The sequence below is a fragment of the Tachysurus fulvidraco genome, chromosome 11 (assembly GCF_022655615.1).
Source record: "Tachysurus fulvidraco isolate hzauxx_2018 chromosome 11, HZAU_PFXX_2.0, whole genome shotgun sequence".
Taxonomy (NCBI): domain Eukaryota; kingdom Metazoa; phylum Chordata; class Actinopteri; order Siluriformes; family Bagridae; genus Tachysurus; species Tachysurus fulvidraco.
Genome location: NC_062528.1, coordinates 18,424,748 through 18,449,793, shown reverse-complemented (window position 1 = coordinate 18,449,793; position 25,046 = coordinate 18,424,748). Strand labels below are relative to the sequence as shown.

Genomic DNA, 25,046 nt, shown 5'->3' with positions numbered 1-25,046 from the left:
AACGTATTTGAGGTAGATAGATAGATAGATAGATAGATAGATAGATAGATAGATAGATAGATAGATAGATAGATAGATAGACAAACAGACATATACTTTATTATTATTATTATTATTATTATTATTATTATTATTATTATAGACACTTAGGTACTTTACTAATCACCACTGGTGAAACTGGATTGCAAATACATGCTGAATTTACAAATACACAAAATGGGAGTGTAGACCAAATCAGATCAGATCTAGATCATTCTCTAGATCAAATTACTCCTCAGTCCAACAAGCATGTCGGTTAGAGGGTGAGAGGTGTTATCGATGAAGACCAAAAATTTGCACATCACTCTTATCTCATCGACCACCTCCAGAAGGACCAGATCGTCTCCAATGACAGAGCTTGCATACATTGAAGGCCTTGAGTCTCCACTTTGGTCCTTTTTGTATGTTGCCTCAGTGTTTTTAAGCATATGGAAAATGAGCAACAGTTCCATGAACACAGACAGTAACATTCATTCATTCATTCATTTTCTACCACTTATCCGAACTCTCTGGTCAGGGGGAGCCTGTGCCTATCTCAGGCGTCATCGGGCATCACGGCAGGATACACCCTGGACGGAGTGCCAACCCATCGCAGGGCACACACACACTCTCTTTCACTCACACACTCACACACTATGGACAATTTTCCATTTTCCAGAGATGCCAATCAACCTACCATGCATGTCTTTGGAGCATGGGAGGAAACCGGAGTACCCGGAGGAAACCCCTGAGGCACGGGGAGAATATGCAAACTCCAAACACATGAGGCGGAGGTGGGAATCAAACCCCCAACCTTGGAGGTGTGAGGCAAACGTGCTAACCACTAAGCCACCGTGTCCCCCCTCAGATAGTAACATGAGTCATCAATAGGACATAAGCACTGCATTCATTCTTTATAAAGAATTATTCATGATCTAATGTTTCTAAGAATTTATGTAAATGTCTATGATGTCGTGGTATTGTATGTGCTTTCATCTTATGTTCTTATAAGATGCCCACTGAATTCAGAAGTGAGGTAATGTATTTCTAACGCAGTATAAACACCTGATTCATAGGAAGTACGAGTCAACCTTTCACAAACTGCGCTAACATAATCCTTGGATCAGTGGCGGTTCTAGGATTTTTCTGTAACAGGGGCCATTAAGGGGCCACATGTTACATTCAGGGGCCAAGTACACAAAATAATTTATTCAGTACAGTGCAAATACCGTACATTTCGGCAGTCATTGCTTTTTCAAACGCTCGAGTGCCGCCAATTGTTTGGGGGTGGAATTGCATCTGTGATCGTTGAGAAAAATTCGCCGGTTGCTCTTCTTGTTGACGATTGATGGAACGGGGGCCAATCAGGGGCCAATCAGATTTCAGCAGGGGCCAGGGCCCCTGTGGCCCCGCCTCTAAAACCGCCCTGGATTGTATTTCTATAAATCTTAATACTCTTATGCAAATATTATGATATAGACACTTACCTCTGGTCTCTTTTCCAGAGCTTCCTTCATCAAAGGGTGCAATTCTTCAATTAGTTCTCTGCATGAAATACACAACAAATAAAGTAATTGAAAAACTAAATCAAGAAGAATAAAGCAATGTATTATGTTTCTATGAAGATCATATCTAGAATAAACTCTGTACATGTATCATCACATTATAATACTTTTTTAAGGCATTAAACATTGTTTGTAGAATGATTTATTGCAACGCATTAAAGTGTGAATATTATGATACATTATGAATTGTGCACATGATGCATAATAAGTAGTGTGTCTATGACTGAACAGATTGGACTGGGCCTAAATTCTGGTATTGTTGTGTTACAACACTACTTCTTTCTATTAACAATTTATTAACCTGGGCACAGGTTAGAAAATCATAGCATTTGGATGTCTTTCCAAACCTGAAAATGAGTGAGTTTGTGCGACCGAAGCCAAGCACCAGTGCCTCGGTGACCTCAATGCTCTCGGAACGCATCAACGGAACGAGCTGCTTTAATAGCCATGCTACTGACGGCGTCCCCACAACCTGCTCCACAACACACAGCCACACATCATTACACTATGATGTATACACAACTGAATACACACAAAATGAATCAGCCAGTGTAGCTAACATGTGTCCTGTTAATTCAGAGTACTAACCTTGTAGTCATGGCTGCTGATGCTCTCACTAGTAGGGGTCATGATCTCTGGAGCAGAGGCTCGCAGATGGCCAGGACTCATGATGCTTGGCTTTGCCACCCCAAAGCACAGGATCAGGTAATTCCTCCACAGAGACACGTAGTTGTCAGCTGAACCCGCTGCACTCATCTTTTTAGTATTAGGTGGGTTGCTAATAGGGATCAAACAACAAGAAATTCAGGCATCGATGATTTATTATAATATTCGGCACGTATATTCGGCAGCTGAAAGAGTTTTGTCTCACTTGGGATCGATCACAGGCATGAGCAGCTGTAGGCGGGTGAAGGCGTAGGGCCAGGCGTAGCTCAGCGCTGTAGGACACTGCTTGGGCAGATGTTCTTGTCTCAAAAGGCTGAAAAGGCAAAGGGCCCAGGGCTCCCGTGCCCACTGCGCCACCACCCACACTGATGAGGGGCTGCATACATCGTACTGACTACTGAGGAGATTCCCGCTCCACTCCACTAACCACTGCAGGTCAGCCTGGTGTCCTGCAGGCATCGACATCTGAGGCACACACACACGCACACACACACACACACACACACACACACACACACACACACACACACACACACACACACACACACACACACACACACACACACACACACACACACACACACACACACACACACACACACACACACACACACACAAATACATTTGTATCATATATATATATATATAATAAAAACCATTTTAACCTCTTTTAATGCAATATGTCTACACCACTTAAGACTAAATAAGGCTGTTTTTAAGAAAAATATATCACAGACAAATCACTTTAATTCAATATAAACCCTTGTTCTGATTTCTCTTGTTCAGACTTTCGATATAAAATCCAAAATCCAACAAATTGCCTTTCATTTTGACCTTAATATTAACTATTTAGTTTGTACACATGTGGCAAATTTGTATTCCCTCATGTGTTCCTACACGATAAACTGATTATTTAATATAAATTATATTTAGAAAAAGTGAGACGCCACATGACATTTTAAGTATAAGGAAAAATTGGATAATTTTTTTAAAGAATTTTCCAGACTGATTTTATATTTAAATTTATATAATTCTACATAATTCCATAAGATCTGCATACAACTGTACTTTTTAATCCATTTAAAAAAAAATAAATAAATGTAAAAAATATAATAATAATAATAATAATAATAATAATAATAATAATAATAATAATAATAATAATAATAATAATAATAATAAAAAACATCCTCTATATTAAGAAATACACTGTTAGGTTTATTATAAGGTTGAAATTATGTTGGTTGTTGACAAGTATCTATTAATCAGCTGTTAACTTATTAGACACTAACCAATAGAACTAGCACAAAAATGTATTAGAACTAGACCATTAATCTAAACCACATAAATTTAGAATCATCACCTTCTGAGCAATCAGATTTTATTAATAGTACTTAGGACGTCGAATGAAATGCACTAGGACGTGCACTCGGAAGTTCGGACCCGGCTGAGGTCGAAATAAGTGTGAGTAAGTGATGATTCTCTGCAGCGCTGAACACACGGGTTTTGTACAGTCTACAGCACACACAGTGTATGAAACCGAGTATTAATCCATAAACAGAGGGTAGACAGACCAAACTAATTTGGACGGATGTAAAAACAGAGGAGACTTTGTGGCTGTACAGAGTCTGCTTCTGTGAAGGAGGCTGAGTTAAACCACACACACACACACACACACACACACACACACACACACACACACACACACACACACACACACGCACACACACACACACACACACACACACTTACAGAATCGCTCAGCACATGTGTGAAGCTCTCCAGCACCACCGGGCTCGCCTGGTCCAGCACGTCCAGCACGGGCCTTTCATCATCCTGTCCAGAACACACATCCACCACATGCTTGTGTTCACAAATACGTCCAAACTATTTAATTCTTGCAGCAGGTTTATAATATTTTCCTTGGCCTGTGCTTTCCTTATTAAACCCTCAATCAGATGCTGAAATTTGTAGTTGATCTTTTATTTTGTGTGTTATACTATTATAATATGCCTGAAATATGTCTACATCTGTTAGCATTTTTATTACAGTCATAAAAACTCCACCTACCAGTTACGACAGTTAGCTGCGGTAAATTATGCGTTTAAACCATGTGGTAAATTAGCAATACTGTTTCAGTAGGTTAAAAACTGTTCAGATGGAATTAGTTTTAAAAGCGGTTTTATTTTATAATTTGTGATTTGGGTCATGTCTGAATCTGTCATGTGAGAATGGCACAAAGTAAAAGAAAATGTCAATTAATGTCAAGAAAACAATTAAACTATTAGACACACCCTAATTCTCTCGATTCGATATTGTCCGGATTGTTTTATACTGCTAAATATCGTAAATATCTAGATATTCAAATATCATTACTCTTAAATACCTTGACAACGCATTACAAGCTGTGAATAAACACACAACTGAGATCAAGGAGAGTTTTAGCCTCCTGTTCTCGGTTGTAGAAACAGAAACGAGGTGCTTTAAGTTGTCTGTGTGTGTGTGATTGTGTGTGAGTGTGTGTGAGTGTGTGTGTGTGAGTGTGTGTGCTCTAACCTCAGAGTGCGAGACTGTCAGCATGAGGAGGCGGAGCTCTCGGAGCACTGACACGGCTAGTTTGCGTATAGCAGTGTGACAGGAGCAGAGAAACACGAGAGCGAGACCCTCGAGAGCACACAACACCGTCGATAAAGGAGCAGCGTCAGCACGGAGCCTGGAGCCTGACACACCCTGTAATAACTAATAGCATACACACAGATATCATTCACATAGTACATACTGTACATATGTACAGGTGTAGATCACACACACACACACACGTGCACACACACACTCAATTAAATAATCTAAAATGTCAACGTGACACACACACGTCAACTTAGTTTTAATCTAAATCTTAGATTTAATCTATAATACAAAGACAAAATGCCATGGTTAATAGATTTTGGGTTGTTTTCTGGTTTTTGGATGGAGATTAGATCAACAGAAAGGTGTGAATCATCATCTTCGTGACACGCCGACACCACCCACCATCTGTTACTCCACCTTTACCTCAACTCCAAAACTAATAAAACCTCACGTCGTTCGTTTGTCTTCACTCGTCAGGATCATAGTGTCCAACTCTGATCAAGTCAGTGTGGATAAACCTGTATAAACATAAGAGTAAGTCGTGATGAGTTACCTCACTAGAGCATATGTTGGGGTTCTCGGAGCTCTTGCTGGAAGTCAGGAGAGCGAGTCTCCACTGGGTGAGGAGCTGCAGGAGCAATTTGATAGCGGAGTGGAGAAGACTCTGCTGTGTGTCCTGAACCTCTCTCAGAAGGAAACCACTGTATCCCAGCAGCACTTCCTCCCTCCAGTCTGAAAAGTCCAGCAGCAGACTCTGCAGGGAATTCTGGGCTATCAGACGCAGCTCGTCGTCCATGTGGATGGTCAACCTACTCACAAGACACGATGATTCAAGCGCTAGACTGACTACGTTACCACTGAATGAAAAAATGAAGCAGCAATCAAATGCAGGACAGTAATAAAGTAATATAGTAATAGTAAACAAATAATAATAATAATAATAATAATAATAATAATAATAATAATAATAATAAATCTGAACTAAACTTGAATTGAACGCAAATAACCTGAGAAACATTCCCAAAATACTGTAACATAATTCTTGTTATTTTTTTCGTCATTGCCAGTAAAGCCTAACGTTTTAGGTTTAATAAATTGTTTAATTGATCGGTCTTGATAATCTGATACACTGTATTTTGTTTACTGTTGTTTTTTTTTTTTTGGAGTTTTTTTGATAGGCATCCAGACACTATTGTCACTATGCTATTCCTGGAAGGGTTTCAGCGCGTGATCCAAAAAAAAAAAAAAACATGCCTCTTAATATCTTTGTCAAAGTCATTCACTCACCGAGCTAGCAGGTCAACGAGCTCTGGCTTGGTCATGCCATCAGGCAGGATGCGAGGGATAGCAGCTACACACGTCCTAAACAGGTCGATCTTGGGCTTTCTCTCCCCTCTGCCACACAAACAGATACAGATTTGGAATATAATTCCAACACGGCAAACTGGAACAAAATGTGCATTCATAGAGTGTGTGATTTTGTTTGTACTTAAAACAGCAGTAATGTCCTTAAACAAAGTCACTACAGGTAAATTGGGTAGCTTTCTGAAATAATAGACATCATACTTAATCTTTGGTAGTTGATTGCTAATAGTGTTATTAATCATTAATGCAAATGCACTTGTTACATTTAAACAAGCATACATTTGCATATTTTATAAAACCATATATCTAGGCTTCTGATTTTGTTAGAATTCTAGTATACTGTATGTTGCACTGAAAACACACTCGAGAAATAATTTTTCATCATAAAAAATGATGGGAAATTATTAATTCTTTATTATTTGAAATTAATTTCTAATAAATTCATATTTATTATTTCATACAGTGTTATGGGAAAAGGAAAATTCCTTTTAATAGGAAAAAAAAATCCTGAATGCATTTCATCTTGAAGATTTTAAGATTCTTTGGGGAAAAAAAACAAAAAAACAGAGTGGTTTAATATGTTTTATATGATTTTAGTGTGGTTTATGAAGTTTATTAAAAAAAATAAAATCTATCATTTATATGAACCACAAAGTTTCCAGGGCTTTATAACATACTGCAATACTAGACAGTGGGTGAAGCTTAAGTCTACTGTGAAGTAAAGTGAAGTAATCATGTGTGGACAGTGAAATAAACATATTATTGTTTATTAGTCCAGTTTAAAAGAATAAATGTGATTGATGCAAATGAATAACGTTAAAAAATCAGTTATTTCTGTTGGACATTTCATGTAAATCTGGTAAGCTGTGTGTCATACTCACGTGATCATGTCCTCTGGTTCCTTATTAAGCATCTGTGCATTAGTAAGCATCATACAGCGTCCCACTTCTTTATCCAAATGTCTCAGAATGTTGTCTATGGCTTTCCGAACTTGGGAATAATAGAGGGACATTCCTACATGGTAGAACACATGGGATTAAAGATTACATACATTTAAACGGTTTTATTTGCTAAGAATTGCATAAACAACCCATATGAAATTACACAATTTCCAAATCAAAACTGATGTATGTTATTAATTCCTAACAGATGATGTACTTTGCACACTCTGTATTTTTTTCTTAAGCAGCTTCATTTCCAAGCTTCTGAATTCTGCTCCATAGTTTTATATGGAAACTACTCATTGTAGAAAACTTTTAAATTTAATTAATTATTTAGCCACCTTTTATGGCAGTGCACATACTGTACAATGCTTGAGTTAATATTTCTAAACAAACTATTGCATCAAAATCAGAATTGAGGTAAAAAGGGGTAGGGCAGTTCTGATAAAATCTTTCTCCTGAGACTATTGCAAACAAACAAAAAATGTTATTATTTATTTATTTATTTATTTTCAAGTTATTTATTCATTTATTTAATTTAATTTTATTATTAATTGATTAATTAATTAATTTATTATATTTTTTTTTATCTGATGAGTATTACAGTATAATTTATATATAATATACAAAAGTAGCGGTTTGTCATTTTTACTTGGTATATGCATACAGTATCTCAGTCACCTATAAGTTTGGCCTCCTCCTCAGTGAGTGCTTTGCTCAGATATGTTTTTTTGACCCGCAGCGTGTTCCCGGACGGAAGAGTGACCCCCGTGTTAGGCATCGGCGGCTCTCCATCCTTCTGCTGCAGCTTATCAGCGATGACCAGGAATGCACGCAGGCCAATATTCATCCTCTAAAGTACACCCAGAGACATTAGGGAAAAAAAGAAGATAATGTAATGTGTGTAAACTCAGTTTAGTGCATTATGTACTGCAAGCATCAGTGGATGAAATAGAACTGCAACACCATTAACATAAACACACAACACAAGACTGTGCAAAATATATTGATTTAGTTTAACAATTACTTCATTTTTTATGTACCTCTGGATTAAGACTAAAAGCTTTTGCAGGCTTCCCCACACACAGCAGGTCAAAGATGACTTCTTTCATGGCAAAATCGAGCCTTTCCTGTAACAATGCGGTTAACATAGTTAAAAAAAACCAAATCCAATAATCAGCAAACAGTCACATTGGCAGTAAAACATGTTTAGACCTGAAATTTTGTTTATTACTCATCTATTTACTACTTATTTACTATTTACTTACCTACTACTTACTTTTGATTTACGTATTAGGCTAGATGTATGTAATGAATTTGTTTAGACCTAACGTTTTTGTTTAAACCATTAAAATGGGCTTAATTTAAATATTTACTTATCTATTTAGTACTTTATTAATGAAAGTAATTAATTAAATCTTAATTAATGACTACTAACTTTTGAGTTATTTACTACTTTCTTACTTAATATTTACTTATGACTTCCTTACTTTCTTATTTACTTACAACTTTTTAGTATGTTTATTTATGTATGAAATTCTTGTATGACAGTTTTGTCACTGTGTGGTCATTTTTTGCAGCTTTTACTTAGGAAAAAAAAATAGGAAAACAGGATTGGATTAGATGTTGTATGTTATTCATTTTTAAAATGGGCTTACTTCAAATATTTATTAATTATCTTCTTCTAATCTTCTAATTATCTTCTATCTTCTTACCAACCTTTTTATATTCTTATTTACTTACAACCTGTTTTAATTGTAATACATATTTACATATTTACATATAAAACACAACTTTTCACTGATAGTTTTGTCAGTGTGTTGCTATTTTTTGCAGAAAAAAAAAAGAGGAAAACAGGATTAGATTAGGTGTTGAAGGTAATTAATTTATTTGTGTGTGTGTGTGTGTGTGTGTGTGTGTGTGTGTGTGTGTGTGTGTGTGTGTGTGTGTGTGTGTGTGTGTGTGTGTGTGGGTGTGGGTGGCTTGTCGGGGGGTTTTCTTTACCTGTGCAATGAACTGAATAATCTTGACAAAGATATTGAGAGGCATATCTTTTGGCACCACACTCCGAGACCCTTTCGGGAACAGCGTAGTGACAATATTGTTAAGACGTCTGTTTAAAAAAAGAAAAAGAAAAAAAAACCAGTAAGCAAAAAAAAAAAACATTTTCAGTTTATCAGGACCAATCGATTAAATAATCTAACAGAATTAATGTTAACAACTGAAAAACATTATAAGATAAGATAAGATAATATAAGGTAAGATGTTAAACTGGCAACAGCGAGAGAAATAACAAGGATTATATGACAGCATTTTGAGAATTTTACTCAATTCATCTAAGTTTATTTCAGCCCTTTTTTTTTGGGTAATTAGCGTATGGCAGAATTCTGGCATGACCCCATGAGACTAGCTTTATTTAAGTTCATAGTTCATGGTAGGAATGTGCGTATGTGTGTGTGTGTGTGTGTGTGTGTGTGTGTGTGTAGTACAGTGACAGCTTCCAAGTGCCTGGGGCAACTGCTTGACCTGCAACGTGCTAATCCCAGTTCATATCTTTACAACCTGCTAAAGTGACAAATCGACTTCATTATGCTAGAGGTTAGCTGAGGTGAATGTAGCCTGTGACTAAAACCCTAAGACCAGTGATTCATCTGTCAACCTGACTGGAACCCCACCCACAGCGCAGTACGGTAAACACAAAAGACCAAACAAATTTATCTATTGCACAAAGAGCTAGACAGTTTGCTATTTAGAAATTGATCAATGCTGTGTTTCACTGGTCAGTCCAGTGGTTTATATCTGTTTTAGATTGACCCTAACAGACTAACAAAAATGAATGGTACTGGAAGGCAGGGCTAGTAAAACTTACTGCTTACAGGGTTCTGGATAAATCATGCCTATAGAAGCAATATAGGGTTTAATACAGGCGTATTAAAATAAACCCTTGATGGCGAGATTTACTGTCAGAGCTGAAAATATAAATGAATCGACCTACTGACTAATCAAATTTGACAATTCAACAGCGCTGTGGTATAAAATGTTATAAAACTGTATTCATTTTTATTTTCATATCTAATGAAAAAAAAAGAATAGTTCTTTATGAACTCAGGGTTTCAGACTGTACCTCAGACCATCTCATTAATGTGCTACTGTAGTTACGCATTTATAGTGGTTTGGCATATGGAGTAAATGAAAACCCGATAGCTCGATCCGAACCCACTGAGTTATTTTAGTAAACCGAATAAATCATCGGCTAAAAAAGGTCCAAACAAACGTCTGGATTCCAAAATGAAACTATTCATTGTTTGCATCTAAACCCAATGCCAAATAAGGCTGTTAGCCAAGTTCTCAGAGCTTTCCTTTTTCTGTCCTCCACCCGTTCCTGGCCCTCCTTCACTAATTACGCCGAGGCCCTAAGTGTATTTACTATCTCCACACACACATACACACACACATGACGCCACTGGGTGGGGTACAGAGTGTAGGTTATTTATTTCACTGCTCCAGCCTGCCCATAATCCACTAAGAAAGATGGCATTGATGGAGCAGGCATGATGACGTAAACACCACTTCCTGTGGCTCTGCCCTTGCCTGGCTCTCAGTGGGGCTTTAACTGCAGTAAACTTACCCAACACATGTGCACACTCACCCCTGTGTCGCAGTGTTGCTTTCACACTTTATGCGGATCATGTACACCCACAGGAGCCGGTACAGAGACTCCAGTGCTACACGGGCCATCTTCGGGTCTTTGCTCTGCATGACGGATACGCTCTTTTTAATACGATGTTTAATCACAATTACATATATATTAGTCATATATAATTACATATATATCGGTCATATATAAATATGGCAAAAATGGCAGTTGATTGCAGAAAAGCAGTACATAGTGTAAGAAAGGGAACATCCACTACCTTCAGGTTTGAGAGACAGTTGCTGAGGAAGACATGCCATCTGTTGAGGAAGAACTGTTTCTGACTGACGCACAGCAAACATGTGACGAGCGGGTAAAGAGCCTGAGCACAAAGACAGACAGATGATCAGGATGGACAAACTGTACAGTATGTACTGTACTTGGATTAATTTGAATGTCTGGTGAGTCTGCATATTAAAATCAGATAACGTCAGTAGGGTCAAGGCAACAACCATGTCAAGTAGCCAATAAAAATTATTTTTCTTTTTCTAAAGCAGAATGTGAGCAATACAGAGATAGCATCTGACCAGAGAATGTTTCTTCCTAGAAGACAGATCCAGCGTTGTGTCGTATAAACTTTCCACAAAGTTCCTTAAACAAGGAACATTGACTTCATTCTTCACAGCCTGCCAGTAAAATAAAAATGAACAAGGGTCAACAAACAAGGAACGGCAACAAGAATAAATAATACAGCTAGTGTTAGAAATAATGTATCTGACTTTATTTCTTAAATATAGAGTAAACCAGACAGTCATTTTTTTTCCCTTAATCCAAATGATCTGTTTCAGCTCTTGGGATCAGAGGAAGCTTGATATGATCTATGAACATGGATATGATCTATGAACATGGAGATGAACACGATCTATTCGAATGAATGGCTTTATGATCTAATATATCATTTATTTAAAATGATCCAAAATCATTTAAAGTCATTTATGTATATTAAAATGAAATTCTCAGTGCAAAGGAAACATTTTAGCTTAGTTTGTAATAATATGGATCGATGTATGGACTTTAAAATGCAGTAACTGAAATGAGTTATAGACGTGAATAAAAAAAACATTTAAACTATTTGAAACTAGTTATTAGTCTAAGAAAGTGATGTACCTGTATCTCTGATTTAGAATATGGCCAAAAGTTTGTGGTTTACAACTCTACATGGTTCTTGACATTTCCCTTGACTGGACCTAAGAGTCCAAGCCCACTCTTATTTTAGGAGGTCAATGCCCCTTTCAACAATGCAAGCTCCTCTGAGACATGGTTTGCTGAGTCAATCTGTAAAAAGAAGTGGAGCCTTAACCTCAACCACACTGAACACCTTCGGGATGACCTGCTGAGGGATCCCTTACGTTACTTCAGAGCAGAAACTTAGCTTCGTAATGCTTTTGTGGCTGAACAGCGAATCCCCACAACCATATTACAAAATCTTGTCTAAAGCCAGAAGAGTGGAGGTTATTAAAACAGCAAAGGGAGGAGATTTACGGTATTTGGCAGACACCCTTATCCAGAGTGACTTACATTTATCTCATTTATACAACTGAGCAATTGAGGCTTAAAGGCAGGGTCTCCGATTTTTGAGAAATGCTTCAGAAAACGATAATAAACAAAAAATCAAAACAAAAATCAAAACAAACGTGTAGCCAATGAGCAGAAAGGGGCGGGGCTTGCCAATATGCGGCGGAGAGAGTGTTCAGTGCGCATGTGTGACATTAGCAGAAAGCGGTTTTAACATTGACATGGAGGATAAAAACAAAGAAAGAAAGCGAAGAAAGGCTTACGATAAGGCAAGAAGTAGGACGTGTTAATATAGGATATAGGGAAGTTGGCCGCAGATTCACAGATTGGAGTTTCCCGGGTCAATAACTCCTGAGCTAAACGCTGTTACTACACAAATAACACCTCTTTTCTATCGTAGTAATGTAGAGAGGCAGCTACAACTGCGTTTTGTGTAGTAACAGCGTTTAGCTCAGGAGTTATTGACTCGGGATATTCAACTTTACTTAAGGCGCCGAGGCGCTTTTTTCCTTCTCGATAGGTGAGTAACGTTGGGTTTGCTTTGTTACACAGAACTAATATATGCCTTTGTCCTTTACATGATTATGCTTGTGTGTCATTTTTGCTTGTTTGTTTATCTGCAATCGTATTGTTCTTCCCTTCAGCTATGATAAAGACACGTTTCTTTCCATTAGTTGCCTGGGTTACGTGTGTATGTGTGGGCGGAGCTATCAATACAGGGGTGGGACCCATTTGGGTTAGGGGCGTGTTTGTTTTGGTGATTTCAAATGTCGACATTGGCTTTCAAAAATCAGAGACCCTGCCTTTAAGTGGACTTAGGATTCAAACTCACAACATTCCAGCATCATAAACATTAAGCTACTATTTCCCCAAACTCATATTAATGCTCATATTTTTTGTAGAAGGACAGATTGGGGTGTGATGGTCAAGTATGCACAAACTTTGGCCCATTTAATGTACTTTTAAACCAGTCCCTCTCTACTCATGTGTCAATAAACCAGCTCCAGATACAGAACAAGGAACAAAAGAACAGGAATCAATTAATTAATCCCTCAACTAAAAGTTTTTATTTGGGATTTCTATGCATTGGAAAGTTCCATAAGGTTCTATATACATTGAACATTTCATCACTAACCTTCAGGGACAAGCAGAAACCCATAAAGAATCTAAACCTGGCATTAAATTCATTATTTGTCCTTGATAATTGTCCTACAAGCAGAAAGTCAGAATTTGTAGCACCTGAGCTAATACTTCTCCACTCACCGCTGCAACAGGCACCAAAATCTCCACAAAGAGACCAGCCAGAGCCTGCTTGATGTCTTTGTCTTTCACTTCCAGGAAATACTGTGCACACTCCTGTAACAGAGAACATGGTGAGGTTTCACACGCCTGCTCTGAGCCGTACTAATGATTTCACCCACAAAACAAAACATCGCAATCCAACTCCACTGTACACGATTACACTAAGGATATACTTTAAACTCCGACTCCGTCACAGATGGTGATTTGTCATTTCCAGTCACTAAGAAGCGTCTGAACAAGTTTTGAAAAACATCTTTTATTAAAAATCTATTAATATCAGTATCTCAGTAGTTGACAGCTACTACTATTTAAAAGAAGCTTTTACAGTATGTACTGAATGTACTGTACATGTAGCCATATTTGTGTTTGTATAAATCCAAAATACATATTAAAATACTTATAATTAGAAGATTTATTTATTTTTCACATAGAAATTACATGGGGGCACGGTGGCTTAGTGGTTAGCACATTCGCCTCACACCTCCAGGGTTGGGGGTTCAATTCCCGCCTCCGCCTTGTGTGTGTGGAGTTTGCATGTGAGTGAATGAGAGTGTATGTGCCCTGCACAGTGAAACGATTTTCTTTGCATGCCCTAGCTTGTTAGGAAGCCAGGGTCAGAGCACAAGGTCAGCCATGATTCAGCCATGATACAGCGACCTGGGAAAATATTGGGATTTGAACCCTGACTCCCAGAGAAAACCCTAAAACCCACTTTTAGCATCATTTACAGTATGTTAGCATACCAATAGCCTTGGTATTCCAGTTAATTTTATTGCACTTTGCAATCAAATATAAATGTGTCTGTTTTTTTTTGCCTCACTTTCACATCCTCTCTTTTTGTTCTCATTCTGAATATTATTTTGACATCGCTGATAAATCCAATAACTTCACACAACACCACACATCATATTTAAACCTGTATTCATGCTTGAGATGATTCTTGGCTGTCGGAGCGCTCTCGCGTACGTCTTTAATACTCTAAAGATTTGTTAATAAAACCAATGCGGCAGTGCAGAGATCACGTTTCACAAATGTATTTTTCCACCCATGAATAGACGTGTCATTATGACGGCGTACAGCTTGTATACGACAGTGTATTGGATACAAGAATTTGAAGTTCATCGTGTTATTACAAACAGCTTTTATGCTGCTTCATACAAAATCGTTGCAGTCCGTTGAATCATATCAAAAACCAACAGGCACAAAAAGTAAAAAAAAAAAATACAATGTGCTGGTCTTACATCTTGTTTTTTTTTCCCACATGGGTAATGATTACAAAAATAGAGCTCACAGTTCCCCTATTAAGATACTTTTGAGGAAGTAATGTGTGCTGTTAGAATAATTTAGACACACCCATGACACCAAAAGCCTGTGCAATGCTTTCAAAAGAAAAAAAAAAAATCATTTCATTTGTTTTCGTTGATATTTCTTCACTAAACAATTGGGTTCATAACTTTACTGATGATAAAATGATCTGATAATTAAACTGACAAGTGCAAAAAAAAAAGTTGCATAAAATACAGTCAGTGCGATATAAATAACCCAATGCAGATGGAAACTGGTGAGCTCATGTTGTATAACTTCCAGGAAACTACAACATCCTTCACATTCTCATCACTTTAAAGTACCTGCATGAATTGAAAAGATGCCTCAAAGTCCTCGACAGGATACATCTTCACCCGGAAGAACTTCAGACCCATGATGAGACTGATGGTGCACTGGATCACGCAGGGGTTCTGCTCCTTCTGACGGAGCTCCTTCAACTCACTCAGAAACTTTTTCTTCACAGCAGGAAACCTGAAGCAGGGCAACAACGAGAGGAGTAAAAAAAACACGATTAACAAAAAATTAGAGATTTCTTTATTATAGCCATTTTTTAAGGTTTGGATTCAATGGAACAATGCATGGACAACCACTAAGTATATAAGGATATATTATTTTTTAATAATGGTTAAAAAGGACCAAAAAAAACACCTTTTTTTTCAAAAAAATTTTTTATTATGCAGAATGCAAAAAATGTAAATAAAAATGCAGAATAATTTCAAACAAAAATAGACTTCACAAAGAAAAAATAAAGATAAAAAAGACAAAAAAGAAGAATAATGTGTGAATAATTCTAGAATAAATAACACAGTACAGACCTGTAGATAATCAGATATACTGTGCCAATATATTCTTTCTTTTCCCGGTCGCTACATAATCGTATGTGTTATTTAAGTGTCTAGATTATTATTTTTATTCTATAATGAATGAATAGCCGTCCAAACTCTTGGCTGGTAGTGGAAAAAAAAAACACCAACTATAGCGTCTTGATACTGGAAAATGTAAATAAACTTTACTACATTAAGAGGAAAGTGTTCATTTTTCTTTACAAGCCCAAAATAGACATTTTTGTGATCTACTCACTTTGCCTGAGCCAAGACTCCTATTACTTCTGCATATAAATCTGCTACAATGTGCATATTGGCCATGTTAGGACCATTGTACCTGAAAACATGAAGAAAACACCATAATGTTATAACTGAGCAAATCATGAAGCTATAAAATCCTTATATTGGATAGACAAAAAAAAAATATTACCCTTCTTTGTATTTAAAGTGCTTAAAGGACAGTTCAATGACTTCCTGGACCAATGAGTCAAGGACTGGGTGGAGAGGCATCTAGTCGATGACGGAGACAGAAATGATCATTAGACAGTTTATATTATTAATATTATTAGCATTAACTTTCACATTCAACATCCATGTTTTATTATCTTAAAAATACTGATCCGTAGATTTTTTTTACATTTTTTTCAGCAAATTTAAACCAAATATTTGTACATTTGTAAATGCGCATTTGTTTCCATGCAGCTTCAGCTAAATGATCAGCTCTTGGTTTTATATCAAACAACAAAGTTCCTGAAGAAGGCAGATTTCTGGTTTTCTCTTCAAGAGAACTTCAAGATTTTAAAGATAGTACTGTATATATCCATGTCTACAGCACCACCCATATTAAGCTGTTTACATGCTGTCTTACCTCGTCCAACTGCTGCCATTACACAAGTGTATAGAACCATCATTGTTCTATATTTTTACACAATGTGCTTTATAATATACAGAATACACATGGGTTGGTGCTATGTTGTGTATTTGATCTGTAATGTTTGGTATTGTCTGTTTGCACTGTCTTTAGTCTCACACTGTTTGCACTAGGCTGCACAGGTACACTTTATTTTGCTAGGACTATTTACTTTAAGTCCTTCGCTCTGTGTCGTTTCATGTAGCTCTACGGTATATTGTTCCATGTAGCACCGTGGTCCTCGTTTTACTATGTACTGCATCAGCTATATGTGGTTAAAATGACATTAAAAAGCTTCTTGTCTTGACTTGAGTTGGAAAGTCGATGTCCATCAGAGCTGCTGAGGTAGTTTGGCTGAGATAAGACTGTACCTGTTTGAGAACTTCTATTAGAACAAGGGAGAAGATGAAGTCGATGGCTAGATCTCTCCTTTCCAGTAGATAATCCCTCTGATGTTCATCACTGAGAGAGAGAGAGAGAGAGAGAGAGAGAGAGAGAGAGAGAGAGAGAGAGAGAGAGAGAGAGAGAGAAAGAGAAAACAATGACTACATTATCTAAGATACTCTTTCTCTGCCTCATCCTCAATCACAGATGAAAATATTATTCTGCAGTGATGAAACCCAGCTCTCCATGACTCAGTGCTGGGCTGGACATGCGATGTCACCGGGCTATTTTGGCACTGTTAAATCAATCCATCCAGACAAGCCTGGAGGCGAACATTTTAATGGTCCATTATAGTTTATTTCTGTTATGTCAGTGATATTTATTAAAAGAAGTGTCAAACAGTCCACGGCAGAGAAAATACACCCACCCAAACACACCCAAAGAGAAAATCAAATGGAATTCAATACCAACAGAGGTCCATTCAGTGTGTCTTACCGCTTATTATTATCACTGCTATTATTTCTAATCCCTGTGAAAAAGGGTAACGAGTCTCACATTTTGGACTTGGCGGTGGAGCGTGGTCTGTACTCATGGGATTCATCGTCCACTCCATTTTGCCTCCTGTACCAGTCGAACAGCGTGCGGAGGATAGAGGGCAGGCAGTACTCGGCCAGAGAGCTCATAGTGCTGATCAGCTGGAAGGCAAAATGATTCATACAGTTGGATATTAATACATTATATGTAATAATATTTCAGGCAAGCACTTCCGTAGTATGATGGAGAGAAATTCTTCTCTTATGCCATCAGACACGTCCACCATAAGGACTGCTGAAAACTAATCATAGACTTTCAATAAAGAGAATCAAATACAGACAAGAAGAAGAAGAAGAAGAAGAAGAAGAGGAAGAAGAAGAAGAAGAAATCTCAGAGATGAGAAAATTGTGCTTTATTCTTTATTGTACACTGCATAATCAACTGACTGGAGTCACAGTTCAATTGTTTATGACATACAGTACTGCTTGAAAGTTTGTGAACCCAATATAAATATGACCCAAAACATCATCAGTCCCAAATGCAGACAAATTATACAAGATGAACCTCATTAAACAAATCAGACAAATACATTATACTTAGTAATTGTTTTATTTAGGAAAATGTTCCAGTATTATGTGTCCGTGAGAAGCAAAATTGCGGTTCGTTTGTTTCTGTCAGGATTCAGCCCGGACTTTGGCCATGTGCCTTTTGTTTATGTTCTGTTTTCACGTGTCTGCCCCGCTCTTGCCTTTTCCTCCCAGCCTCTGCACACCTGTCCCTCATGTGTCATGATTATTAGTACTATTTAGTTGAGCCGTGTTGCCTTATGCAGCGCGGAATCCTATTGTCTTCATGTCTGGTTTTGTCTTTGTCCTGTTTCGTGTTTTGTTTTGTTGATAAATCCCCGTTTATTTTAAGCTATCCTGCAGTTGGGTCCGTTTTTTTTTACCTCGCGTAACTGACAGTTTCATTGCTTAATTCTTAGAAATAAAGTTCACGTACAAGGCAACAGTGAAGACAGTGAATCTAAAATTGACCCCTAAATGAATCTATTTTTCCCCTCCTGCATCCTCTATTAATTAAAGGAACGGGGGTTATTCTGAGATTCTGTTTACTACAATATAAATAATAAAGTAATATTAAATTGTATGGAAACAGTAAGATTTCATTTGCAAGCCAGAAACCTTTAGACAGAAGCAAAACCATGGATAATATTTTTCTATACTCTCATTAAACAGAAGATATAACTATAAACAAGAAAATCGGAATATAGCAATGAGCAAAGCCCTACATTTGCATACTGGATCCTGATTGGCTTCTAAAACCTATGATGCAATAACACTCGCCTGTCACATGTTTAAACCCCTAACAAATTTCACATTGCTATTTCAACAAATTTCACAATCTTCACAGATTCTTTTAATATTCTCTTTCCTAAAATTATGAAATTAATAAATTCAACTGAATCGTATTAAAGAATTTAATTTTGCGAAGCTTGAATTTTGGGATACTTACAATTCTCATAAGAAACATACTGTAGAGTGGGCTAAAGAAAATGACAGGAAATGGAAAAGTCCCAGTGGATGAGAACATACAGGAATAGAGCAATAGAGCAAACAGAAGTGGGGGAGAGAGAGAGAGAGAGAGAGAGAGAGAGAGAGAGAGATGAGGTTTGGGGCTCCGTGAGAACACAGAGAACTGTTCATTCTGAAAGAAGAATCATCTCACTGTGAGGCAGTTGAAAGACCAGGAACTTCACACACACACACACACACACACACACACACACACACACACACACACACACACACACACACACACACACACACACACACACACACACACACACACACACACACAAACATGACCCTGTGAGCCCTGAATAGGCCTGCTATCTACCTGGGGCACACACACACACACACACACACACACACACACACACACACACACACACACACACACACACACACACACACACACAGAATACTGCACACATGACCGTGAAGATAAAACTGTTTGCTCACCAGAACATTTAGGTGTTTTTTTAATGCGCTACTTTGGCACAAAACAGACTTTATCCAACATAAATATGTTCTTATTTTCATTTAATATCAAATAATATTTGCCATAAGAATCTGATAGAACATTTTTTCAGCAATTACATTTTAAATTTTTCTTAACTTAAATATGACATTGCAAACCTTTCTATTTGTGTTTAGTGTATTATAGTTAGTTCCTGATACCTCTTATGTTATGCAGTCATATACACACACATCTATATTGTTATGTGTTATCCGTTGCCATGCTTGTCATGTTTTGGACGCACGGGAATAATGTGTTTGACACGATTCACTGTTACGGGCGGAGCGCCGCAGGCGGAGATCGGGTTTGATCCCTGCTCATTAAAGCATCTTTACACTGCTGACACTGGAGACTCCTTCCATGAATGTTAAATAACACTTATTCCTAGTGAATTATTGATGCATATACAACTTTTAGAGCTGCTGTTATAGAAAAGTAAAGAAGACAAACGAATCAGTTAAAATACCCTGTATACAGCAACAAAGAACTATCCTGTGATGATCTATAAACTCCATGTACTATTGTAGAGAAGATCTGTGAATCTGTCACTTCTGTACTATTTGTTCTTTATTATAAATTATTCCTGTATTCCCACTGATGTGGAACAGAGCAATCCGTAAGCATTTTAATAAAATATAAAGTCTCATAAACCTTCGGCCCAGCAGATCATGCTAAAAGGTTCCTGTCTGCAAGAGCTGACATTTGGTCATTTCACAGATATCACATTGCCTGTAAATGTCTGTGTGTCGGTGTGTGCAAGATCTCAAAACAACAACAACAACAACAACAAAAAAACACTTACTTGGTCAAACTGTGGATCTTCACCCCTCTGCAATGATTTAGTTAAAGGCTTTTCCTGAAAAAAAAAACAACAAAAACAACAACAATATGTTATATTTTTACACCTAAACCTCTATGTATTCTACAGTATGTACACTATGTATTCTAACATAGTGCAGTAAAAAAAGTTTTTTTTTAATTTATTTTTAAGATTTTATATAAAACTACTGTATATGCAGAGGTCAGTGAGAGGCTGGTTTCATGACAAGAAATCATGTCATTAAGCATTTAAAAGATATTTTAACCAATAGTAGGCAAATATACTCAGAGCCGATCGGCCTTATTATATCGGCCCTCGCAAATTACGCAAGGATCCGCCTCCCCTGCCTCGTTTTACAGCGCGTGTTAATGTTTACTGTGTAGATGACAATATGAAGCGGAGCTATCCATCTGGCCATGAAAAGAAAAAAGAAACAAAATGAGAGTGAAATGCATGAACAGCAATCAGTTAAACTTGTATTCTCTTCAAGTTTGATTTCTGCAGGAGCAAATAACAGTAAAGTTAAGTTGATGTGATTCTGTCTCTAGTCTCTACCTGACTAGCTAAACTAGCTGTGCAGTGCTGACAGACACGAAAAGGACTGACATGAAGACTTACAGCAAGATTACAGATTCCAAAAAATGTCGAATACCGAGTATATATTATAAAATGATCCATTCAATAAAGATTTGTTTATACCTGATTCAATTCTGTATTGTTTTACCCTTTGACCCGAGAGAGGGAGCAAACTTTTTTAAAAGGAGGGAGGTTTGTAGTGGGAGCAGTGGGGTGTCAAGTGTGAATGTGTGGCAAATGGTTTACATGGCTCACGGGTCAGGTTGGAGGGCCCCTTAGCAGAATTTTGCTTAGGGCCCCAGGGAGGTCAGGATCGGCTCTGAATATACTTCATTTTCTATATGGTTCCCTTTTTGAAAATTGTTTTTAAATGAGTGCCATGTTTGAGTTTTATTTTAGCAGGAAATTAGCAAAGAGACAAAATGTACATCATTTAGCAGACGCCCTTATCCAGAGCGACTTACATTGTTATCTCATTTTTATACAACTGAGCAATTGAGGGTTAAGGGCCTTGCTCAGAGGCCCAGCAGTGGCAGCTTGGTGGACGTAGGACTTAAACTCACAACCTTCTGATTGGTAGCCCAACACCTTAACCACTAGGTGACCACATCCCAAATGTAGCTAACTAACATGATCCATGGACATTCTATCTGTATCTGTAATTTGTGTAACATTGTTCTACTTTCAATGTGACTGCCAGTTAATATAATTTCACAATGTCAGTAAGAAAACATGACCAAATAGGAATGGACATGTTCAGGTAACAGGGTTGACGGAGTGTTGCGGGAAAGAAAAATGTCATAAGCTATAATGGATGACTGAATGTATTTTAGTTAGCATTTTAAGTGCCATTATGAAGGGTTGAAGCAGTTTTGAAGATATTCTGAAACATACACATTGGTGGTGACTCAGTGGTTATGAAGAACATTTTACCTGTGTTTTTTTTAACCTTTGCTTTACAGGCACACTGTAAATACACTTCTAAATACAGTATATGAGTTACATAAAGCGCAAGAAAGAGTACCAGAGGCACACTGTCATAGTCTGGGTGTTTTCATTCAGACGATGCACCCCATTTTCATGCCTGAGTTATTCGATGACAAATAAATAAGACACACAAGGTCATGCTGTTAGCTTTCTTACAGCTCAACCGAACACTTTTAGGGGCTTAACCGTTTAGCTTTAAAGCAGCGCGGTCAAAAGAAAGGAAATGTAACCAGTGCTAAACGAATCTACTGGGCTAGACAGACAGGACGCTGAGGTCAATTCAATTTCTGCTGATTCAGCTCAATAACAAAGCCTTTTAGTTTTGGGCTCATAAATATTTCAGCTGAAAGTTGTTCTGGAGCAGAATTGATTAAGCTTATATTTATATAGAGTGCCCTTTGGTATGAGCTTAATGCAGTCATTGATCATGATTTTTATGACCGTCACTACAAAAAAACAAGGTCTGGTCACTAGATATCTCATCTTAGATAACGGTTTGTTTTTTTAACGGTTCATTAAAAGTGCAAACAACTTTCTGGATATTAATAAAGATGACAGGGAGGAAGGTGGACTTTAGGAAATGTTCAGAAGATTTACACAGCACAGTCTCATCTTGTAGTCCATGCCTTCTTTATATAGACTGCTGTAACCTGTAAAGGCATTCATTACCTTTTCAGCCTCCTCACATTTCTCTGTAAATCTTCCTCGACCCCTCTAAATCTTTAAGACTTCCTCAGCATGTTTGCAGGTCTTGGAAAGTTATGCTAAATATAGTCGTAGACTGTTCTAGCTCAACTTACTTGAAAAAAAAAGGCTTTTCTGAACCTTTAGCATGTGAATCATCAATAATGTCCTAGCATGAAAATGGCTAGGAAATCTACAGTACAGTGTACTATCCATAGAGGAAAACTTTAGACTTAATATGTTTGGGCACGGAGTATTTGCTTCTAAAACACCTAGCACTAGCTTGTCTAAGACTGGTGACTGGCACCTCTTTGTTAACATACATTAGAGAATAACTATAAGACAAAAACATGAATAATATTGTACTTCTTCAGACCCATTTTTTTGCCATACAGTCGTAATTCCTTTAGGACATAATTTACTGACATTAAACGTAACCAGATATTCCACCAGACTGTAAACATGTTTGCTAACCCCTAAAAATCATCCATGCTAACAGCCTAGGTGAGATTTCAAGAATATTTCTTGACTCAATTGGAGTCAATTGGAGAAAAAAAAAAACTTTAAGCACCAAATTTTGCATTATTCATTTCTAGTTAAGATTTCTCAGAACTATTTAGAACTATTGACACAGTTACTATAAAAATTCCATAAAATTTGACAGCTCAAAAGAAAGTACATAGGCGACCCACAACAACATGGAGAGAATGCTACACACACTTTATCCCTGAGCAGAAGGCAGCAGGTGCCAGTGCCTGTGGCCAACGTTCCTAGCTGACGTATCCGGCACCATTCTCTAATATCCTTTCACCTTAACTTGACCCTATCATACATCTGTTTTTATTCCTTGGCCTTATTCCTGGCTTGTCTTTACTCCATACCTCTCTTAAGCCAGTGATCACGTAAGCAAAGGCATGTGATCTGGCATCAATTTCTTGAGTGAGGATCCAGCATGATAGAACTGTTGTTTTGTGGTTCCTACTGATGCACCATTTTTTTCTCTCTACCTATTTTCACCCTTAAAGTATTTAAAAAAATGGAATTAAGAAAGGTTTATTGGAAATATCACCAATTTGGAAGCTAATATAAGAAAATATTTTAGCTTAGTAAATAACAAGAGGAAAATGTCGCAGAATCTCTGATGACAATCGCTGATGCTTCTTCTTAGCATCTTTTCTATGTATACCAGTTTTGTGAGATGTCAATCTCAACTGAGCGTGTGTTGATTTTCTACAAAAGAATGCCACAGTTTGTCTGGAATTTCTTTGCATGCTGTAGCGTTATAATTTTCCTTCACTAAAACTAAAAAGCCCAGTCATGGCCCGGCACAACAAAGCTGGAAGAACTCAAATAGCCTCAACCTCACCAAAAACTTTTGGGATGTACCGGAACCCTGGCTGTATGCCAAGTCTCCTTACCCCACATCTGACCTCACTACTGCTCCTGTGACTGAATGTGCAAATCCCCACTGCCATGTTCTCAAATATACCGGAAAGCCTTCCCCGGAAACATTGAGGCTGCCGTCGAAGCAAATTAGGAATCATCTCCATATCAGTTTTCATGTTTTAGGAAGTGAATATGGCTGTGATGGTCAGCATATCATTAACCATAAAATAGATTTCAAGTTTAATGAAAAAGTATATGGTCTAATTTTACCAACATTAATTAATAAATAATCCAATTGATTTGTACATTTATGTCACAAAACCCAATAACTAACCCAAACACATTCATGGAAAAGAGGGTCTGAGTGAACTTTTGAAAAGCAGTCTATGACAAAGCTAATAATTCAGCATTAATGAATTCAACTGTGCAGTTGGGGGTTAACAGCCTTGCTCAAGAGCCCAGCAGTGACAGCTTGGTGATTCAGGGATTTGAACTTCTAACCTTCCAATCACCAGTCCAACACTTTAACTGCTGATTTCACAAATACAGGAAAAGACATTGCAGGTTAAGTCTAAAAATACTCAACTGAAGTTTGACCAAAAGCATTTAAAGCTTGACTTTTGATTCATCTACTGACATAACAGAATATCAGAATAAACCATCCACGTTTATTCTTTATTGTTTTTTATTGTTTTTTAATGACAAAATGCTTTCTTATCATAGAAAAAAGGCTAATAATCTTAGGTTCTAGTATAAGAATCTCAAAATATAACAAGATTTCAACTCAAATTTTGGGTGATTTGGGAATTTTGATTAAAAATGTAAAAATGTAAAACTCT

The 25,046-nt window shown here is 37.3% G+C and overlaps 1 protein-coding gene across 9 annotated transcripts in view; it reads right to left on the bottom strand.

Moving 5' to 3' along the window:
- Nucleotides 1–25,046, bottom strand: part of frya (furry homolog a (Drosophila)) — a 92,324-nt gene that overhangs the window by 38,975 nt on the left and 28,303 nt on the right. For 5 of the 9 annotated variants that reach the window (XM_047820889.1, XM_047820890.1, XM_047820896.1 and 2 more), the window contains exons 3-24: nucleotides 20,557–20,610; nucleotides 17,694–17,833; nucleotides 17,126–17,216; nucleotides 16,275–16,354; nucleotides 16,101–16,181; nucleotides 15,323–15,491; nucleotides 13,656–13,748; nucleotides 11,405–11,503; nucleotides 11,098–11,199; nucleotides 10,833–10,936; nucleotides 9,188–9,296; nucleotides 8,227–8,313; nucleotides 7,865–8,036; nucleotides 7,124–7,256; nucleotides 6,165–6,272; nucleotides 5,431–5,686; nucleotides 4,806–4,988; nucleotides 4,002–4,085; nucleotides 2,455–2,714; nucleotides 2,172–2,361; nucleotides 1,931–2,055; nucleotides 1,506–1,563 (exon numbers count right to left, since the gene is read on the bottom strand). In XM_047820889.1, coding sequence (XP_047676845.1) covers nucleotides 1,506–1,563; nucleotides 1,931–2,055; nucleotides 2,172–2,361; nucleotides 2,455–2,714; nucleotides 4,002–4,085; nucleotides 4,806–4,988; nucleotides 5,431–5,686; nucleotides 6,165–6,272; nucleotides 7,124–7,256; nucleotides 7,865–8,036; nucleotides 8,227–8,313; nucleotides 9,188–9,296; nucleotides 10,833–10,936; nucleotides 11,098–11,199; nucleotides 11,405–11,503; nucleotides 13,656–13,748; nucleotides 15,323–15,491; nucleotides 16,101–16,181; nucleotides 16,275–16,354; nucleotides 17,126–17,216; nucleotides 17,694–17,833; nucleotides 20,557–20,610 — 2,778 coding nt within the window. Of the gene's footprint in view, nucleotides 1–1,505; nucleotides 1,564–1,930; nucleotides 2,059–2,171; nucleotides 2,362–2,454; nucleotides 2,715–4,001; nucleotides 4,086–4,805; nucleotides 4,989–5,430; nucleotides 5,687–6,164; nucleotides 6,273–7,123; nucleotides 7,257–7,864; nucleotides 8,037–8,226; nucleotides 8,314–9,187; nucleotides 9,297–10,832; nucleotides 10,937–11,097; nucleotides 11,200–11,404; nucleotides 11,504–13,655; nucleotides 13,749–15,322; nucleotides 15,492–16,100; nucleotides 16,182–16,274; nucleotides 16,355–17,125; nucleotides 17,217–17,693; nucleotides 17,834–20,556; nucleotides 20,611–25,046 lie in introns of all 9 variants that reach the window. The other 4 variants (XM_047820895.1, XM_047820891.1, XM_047820892.1 and 1 more) reach the window with 1 other exon arrangement.